The 6,862-nt window shown below is 46.3% G+C and overlaps 1 protein-coding gene across 1 annotated transcript in view; it reads right to left on the bottom strand.

The window, feature by feature from the left end:
- The window catches only part of WSCD1 (WSC domain containing 1), a 22,389-nt gene extending 21,138 nt beyond the window's left edge, over window positions 1-1,251 (bottom strand). The window contains exon 1 of the mRNA XM_010159996.1: window positions 825-1,251. Within this exon, the coding sequence (XP_010158298.1) occupies window positions 825-1,251 (427 nt within the window). The remainder of the gene's footprint in view (window positions 1-824) is intronic.
- Between the last annotated feature and the right edge of the window lie 5,611 nt (window positions 1,252-6,862).

Here is a 6,862-nt window from a genome sequence, read left to right as displayed (position 1 = left end):
CCAAGCACGTATTTATCAGCAGCAGTCAGGGCAGCAGAATCAGGCTCACACTGAACTCCGATTTCTGTCAAAGCCTAATGTTTTTCCATCTGGATTGGAACACGTTCGGTTTTGTACCCTGTGCTGTGGCCGCTGATGCACAGCACCCATGCAGCAGTGTGAATGCCCCTTACGTTCCCCTCAGCCTGCTGCAAATTTCCAGCAAACGCGCCAAACATCAGCAGTTTGTCTCCAATCCAGGAGTTTCACTGTGGGTCTGCTCTGGCATCCGGTACGGGAAGAAGGGTTGTATGGCCCGCACCTCGTCCCCTTAAGGACAGCGTGTTTGCAGGGAGGGTCACAGAGGACAGGTCAGGCACAGAAAATGCGTTTGCAATAGCAGAATTTAGCGTATGCTATAAAGCTTTAGCAGCAAGGACGCACTTCTAGACCTAGGGTAGTGTGTGGTTTTGGACAGTTAATTTCATAAAACCCGCTTTTAAAGTGTTCTGAGAAAGAAAATCAATTAAACAGCGTTCATCTCCGCCTGCTTGAAGAGAAAATAATTTAAATTAGGGAAGCATATTTCACTCTCTGGGTTTCCATTCAATCGATAAAAATACATTTTTTGAGGAAATTACAGCTCAGCATGACCAGGGATGTCAGGATCACACTCTGGCCTATGCATACGCTTAAGAACTGGTTTGAAAGTAGTGATGAGGCAGGATGAAGGCATTTCTGCAGGCAGACTTTGTGCTGTTCTCCAGTCTCTGCCTGGGATGGTCCTAGGTGGAGGTGCAGTTTATGTGCATGACAGAAAACAGGGCAGGGAGTACATCCCTTACCTTTGTGTTCAGCAGTGTGCTTCATCGCTTTAAATCCCGCTGTTTGCATGGGCTCCTGATCGCTGATGAACCTGTGAAACCACCTCCTCCTCAACTGCCTGAGCTCCGAGTTGCGGGTCACAAGCCACCGCGGGCTGTGCTGCTGCTCCAAGGCCAGCTCCTGCAGTGCATCCATGCCCACCAGCAGCCTGGGAGCAGGGTGGGCGTTTTGCAGCATCCGGGGGTCTACCATCCCAACCTCGGCCATCCCCTCCAGCACTGGCAGGGCCTGATTAGCAGAGGTCCCACGTGAACCTTGCTGGATAACCAGGCGGGTCCGCTGTAGCAGCAGGAGGCTGCCAGCCATCAGGTAAGCTGCTGTGAGGAAGAAGAGCAGGAACTGGGTCCGACGGAGAAACTTCTGTAGCCTGAAGAAAGCTTTGGCCATGCCCTTACTGAAACCGGGCCCTTCACGCCTCCTGACGGGCCCCTGAATCTGCGCCTGGCCAGGCCTTCGTTCCTCCCATAAGTTCAGCCCATCACTTCGGTGCCTTCTCCTGACAAAAAGCCGTGTCCCGGATGGGCTGCGGCAGAGCAGCCTGGCGTGTCACTGCTGCGGCCTCAGGCGCCCGGCCAGCCGAGGGGCTCTGCACGTAGCCGGGGCGATGCCATCGCTGCGCTCCGCCGAGCCGCTCAACAGCCGATGCTGAGACCTGAAATACCGAGGGGGAAGGTTAGTTCACATCCAAACAGAAAACGCCCATCACCAGGGTGACTTTCCCCCACCCACCCCTTTTTTTTCAGCTGAGCATTTCTCCATCTGTTGTTTATAACTGGGCGTTTAAAAAACCATAATCCAATGAGAATGATTGATTAAGCAGAAGCCAGTTTCAGATCTTCAGCCTTTTTTTTTTTTTTAACTTGGAATGCACAAGAAATACCGTTATGATGAGGTTACTTCTCTTGGAATGCTTGGGAAAAAAGTTCTTTATTTCTTTTGTCTACAGTCGACATCTCCATTCTTCGTCACTGGCTGGAACAGGCAGCCACAGTACAGGCATCTTTTTAGGAAGGTATTATCAAATTCCTCCCTTTCAGCTAAACAGTAGCTAAGCTACAAATGCAGATCAGAAGGGAACAGCAGTGTGGGTGTGTGGGGGAAAAAAGAGAAATTGCATCAACTCACAGTAGATACGGTAGTAACTATTAATCTCTGCAGCACAATGAAGTCAGGCTTTATGCTGGAGGGATATTTGGGGATTCTGGACGTACACAGAGCTGTGTGAGCTGCTGTGCCTGTCGCTTTAAAAGAAACCAGAGACCCTGCTATTTTTTTAGTAGATTTCTATTGCCAAATATTGACGTGTGGATGCACATGGTAAGAACTAGTGAATGTTTGAAACAAATTAATTTCAAGTTTCGCCAGATATCTCTTGACTGCTTCTGAGCTTTGCAGGCTTTACTTGTGCTGATGTATACCATGATGGGATTGTCTGGGCAAGAAAAGCTCCTTTGTGCTCTAGGGAACCTTTAACCTCCTGTAACAAATAAAAGCTGGCATCTCCCCATAAGTTCCTGTTTTCCCAGTCAATCACTTCTCTGTGGAGCCAGGCAAGTGTTGAGAAAAGATGCAGTGTTTTCCAGAAAAGAAAATATTATGGCTTTTGCTTAACTTGCAGTTGGGACACACTCTTGAAATCCACAGTCCTGGCAAAGAAACATCCATCCACTGTATTTCTCGTTTCAGTATCTGATTTAAAGTTTTGTGGATATTCACTTATGCCTCTTTCTTAAATAGTTGCTACCAATTAAGCATCCACCTACCCACTTTTTCATTTAGTTGTGCAACTTCTTTCTATCTTAAGCAGCAATCAGAAACTTCTAGGCCAAAAATATATTGAAGCTCAGCTGAATCTGTTGTCAATGGAGCCTGAATTCCTTCTGTGTGACCTTTCAGCCTTGGTTGCTAAATGGGGTTAGCACAAGGCAGGAGTCTCTGTCTCTGTCTTCTGATCTTACAACTCGGGTGGTCTTGAGGACCTGCTTTAGGTGCCTTTTTTTTTTTTTTTAACTTTTTGGTAAAGCTCATTTATGCTGAATAGGGATGAGTTATATCCCAAAATACTCTATGTGTTTATCACTATACTTTCTCCAAGAGCTCAGTCTTACAAGGACTTACTCTCTTTCCACCAGTACCCATGGACCTGTAGGCAGCCAGCAAACTTGAGAGAGCGAGCAGGTGCAAAGAGCCACGAGCCTGTAGCATGCTGTAGTAAATTAAGACCACTTTCTCCACTGTAAAAGTTACCACAACTCTCTTCTGATCAGCTCCAAAGCCAAAAAAAATGCAGATTTACACCATCTGAAGAGCTAACCCTTAAAGTTAAATTATTGAAAATCTCTGATCAGCGTTGTGAGTGCTCAAGAATTACAGTAAAAGGGTCAGAAGTATCTAGACAGTTGAACAGGAAATTAGCCATAATTAGATAGTGCAGATTGTTACTGTGCTAATTTAGCTGAAGAAATACTGTCTATCGGCATAGGTATGATTTGATTCACAAGTTGTTTCTAACATGGGGCTACTGAAAACTTGAGCTATTCCCAAAAGAGGCTGTCTAATCTAAAAGAAAGATGCGTGTGTGTGTTGGCCGTTTGAGATTCTGACTGGGAAGTGACGGTGCTCCTTACAGCATTTGGAGGTCAGGCTCGGCCAGTGGAGGCAGCCACGTGGCTTGGTGGCTGAGCAGACAGCACACTGAGTTGCCATCTACAATGCAAAGCGATGGTCCTTCTTAATAAAATGCTGCTGCAAAGCCTCACTGGTGAGGTGATGATGACTGCAATCACAGAGGTATTCAAAAGGTTTAAGATTCCCCCCTGCCAGCAGCAAGATGAGGCTAGATAAATTTGTCAGGCTTGCAATCATCTTTGCCCAACTGTAATTTAGGGTTTCACAGCTCTTCTGGTTTACTCACAAGGTGATCAAGTTACGATATCAAGAAATGCTTCAGGGCAAAGTTCTCCAGTGCATCCAGGTGGTTTGGAAAGGCAGGGCTGCAGCAGCCAGGAACCTTTAGGTGTTGCTAATAAGTGATGTGAGAGTGACAACTCAGCTGAAGAAGGATCACTGAAAGCCATGTAGAGATGACTGGGCATGTGATGCTTGAAACTGCATCACTGGTCCAATTTAGTTCCTTTAAATGCCACTGTGTGCTCCAGTCTTTCAGCAGATTTCACTCCGGTTTCTCGACGTTTGCCATGACGTAAAGCATAGCAGCTGCGTCATCCCCACGACAAGAGGATCTGCCACTTGTCTGGGCAGCACGCGGTGATGCCTCCTGGTGCCAGGGAGACAGGGCTGGCTGCTGCCTGCCCAAACAGGACCTGTGCAGGGTGCGATGGGCTGCCTCCCATCTTAGCAGGATCAAAACCCTACTGTGCATCAGCACAACTAGAGGAATTGCCCAAGATGCTGGACTGAATTTAGGGACGCAGCAAGCTCTGCATCCAAACAGCCAAGAAATGTTTGGCATTGCTCCTGTTGCTCTGCCTAGTTTATTTATTTATTTACTACAGAGAAGCTGCTTCTGGCTCTCAAAAGGCTAACTTTACCCTTGCCCAGTGGCTGAAAAAGTTGAGGTTGTACAAGCCAATTTTACTGCAGTCAATATGACATATATAGATTACCTCCAGATGCATTCGCCCTCACTACAGTTGCCATGACAGTACATTGTAGTAAAAACCAACCAAATAAATAAGCAGACTCTCCGCCCACAGCAACTGCTGCAAATGTGCAACTCAAAAATTCAATGTTGCTTTTTAGTGGGGAAATAGCAGAGGGTGCTACTGACAGAAAAAAATGTCATTTGATTTTTCCATAAACTGCATATTGCAATATCATCAAAGTGTGCCTAAAAGAATTGAAGTGCATCACTTCTGATGATGATATTAAAAAGAAAAGAGTAAGGAGGATATGAACGAATATCTGGTAATAGAAAACATCACATTTGTCTTTTTCATACATGTTTCTCCTAAAAATGAATGAGGTGAAATGGAAGAAAAGTAGAGTCTTCTGTTCCTATTTATCAGTTCTCACAGCCAAAGGGGTATTTAGGACCACATTAACTGAGAGTTGAGTTAGTCAGTGAAATCATAAAACGATAATTGAAAGGACTTTGAGATGGGCAATGAGAACTGTTAAAACAGCAGAAAAGACCTCCAGGTGAAGGGAACGAGGAAAGGGTTAATGCTGCAACAAAAAAAAAGGGGAAATAATTAGCACTGGCAAGGATCAGCTTTGGAGATGGTGAGCGGTTGTACTGAAGGTCTGCTGGGTGCTGTGCCTTCAGCAAGGAAAGGATCCCTTGTGCCACTGAAAGGGTGGTGTGTCTGGTGGCTGTGTTTTTACAAAATGGATAATTATTGGGTTATTGAGGGCAAGAATTTGATAGGGTTCAGAAAAGCATTAAGTGATTTTATTTCATAAGATATGAATTTATTCACTTTACTAGCGACAGGTGAATTTTTAACTGTTCAGAAGTCAGATAACCATTCAGTTGTTTGAACAGCATTTTTAGCTGTCTGTGCCTGAATTTTTGTGTTTAGAAATGTCATTAGAAAAAAGAGGGCTTTTTTCAGTAAGACCCCTATGCAAAATGCATCTTATCTGAAATCGCAGAATCTCTAAATATGAATCTGTTCCCATCTGTTTCCTAAAATGGGCAATGCTGTGATTCTTCTCACTGTCTCTGGGGACACCTTGAAGGAAAGATCCCTCTGCATCCGGCATGACCTGAGCACCAGTGGATGTGCTGGCTGGCAGCCAAGCTTTCAGAGCACTGCCCCAGTGCTGGAGAATCCTCCAGCGCATGGCTGCGGGTGGGTTATTTGTTTTCTGAGTGCGTGGTGCTGGGTGCCAGCTCTAAGAGATGCTCTCCCAAAGGTTTAGCACGAACCTACAATGCTCAGGCAAGGCATGGTCTGACCAGCGCCCACTGAAAAGCCGTTTTTCTTTTCTGCAACTTCCCTGCCAGCCACGCTGCTCAGAGCCTGCTCCTGTGGGGTCTCGCCATCACCGAGAAAAGCCAGGTGGCAGAGGCTGCAATCCTCGGGGGGACTTAAGGGCATCCTCTGAAATGAGCTCCGGCAGCCACGCAGCGCCCACCTCGGACGGTGCCCGTCAGCAGGCAGCGGCCCTTTGCGGGGGGATGTGAGCCCCCCAGCCGAACTCCCTGCAGACACCAGCACAGCCACGATGCCTGGTCAGGGTTATCGTACCTTTGTAGAGCTCTGTCAGGATTTCATAAAAACAATGTGGTCAGCAGGTAGGGGAACACCTGCACCACTGACATGATTGTAGGGAGCTCTTTTTGGAAGGAGGCAGAGAAGGGAATTGTCTGTGCATGCTACTCATTTAAGACCGCTCCGGAAACGTATCCATCCCTTGGTGTCTTTGCACTGCTGCGAGGTGATGCACTGAGAACGGCCGGAGCACAAACTGTGAACTCAGCACGCTGCATCTCAGAGTGCACTGACGGGAGGGACTAAGCACCAGCCCCGAGGTGTTCCCAATTCTAAGTGCTGGTTTTCTTTTAATCCTTATTTTTCTTTCATTACCTATGTAATACCAGATTTATAAGTACCATTAAAAAGTTGCTGTAAGGGAAAGCAGGTCAGTACCTTGCTTCAAAATGATCTCGCAAAGTGTGACAGAAGATGTCACATTAGGCAGCTGCATTAATGTATTTGTAAAGAGAAACAGAAAAAAAAATTGTGAAGTTCCTGGCAATTCTACTCTCCTAGCTAAAGGAATAGTTACAGATTTTTTAAGGGAAGACTGAATATTTTCAGTGACACTATGAAAGCTGGTAAAGGCTGGAGACACTAAGGAACAACCCCAGACTTGCAGATGCAGAGTTGCTCAGTTGCAGGCTGTCCCTCTATCACAGAATCATTTAGGTTGGAAAAGACCTTTACGATCATCTGTTCCAGACATAAACCTAACACGGCCAAGCTCACCACTAAACCCTGTCCCTAAGCACCACATCCACGTGTCTCTT

Source organism: Eurypyga helias, unplaced genomic scaffold (assembly GCF_000690775.1).
Source record: "Eurypyga helias isolate BGI_N326 unplaced genomic scaffold, ASM69077v1 scaffold1331, whole genome shotgun sequence".
In the NCBI taxonomy this organism is placed as follows: Eukaryota; Metazoa; Chordata; class Aves; order Eurypygiformes; family Eurypygidae; genus Eurypyga; species Eurypyga helias.
Note: the sequence above shows the minus strand (reverse complement) of the source record. Positions and strands in the feature narration are given on the sequence as shown.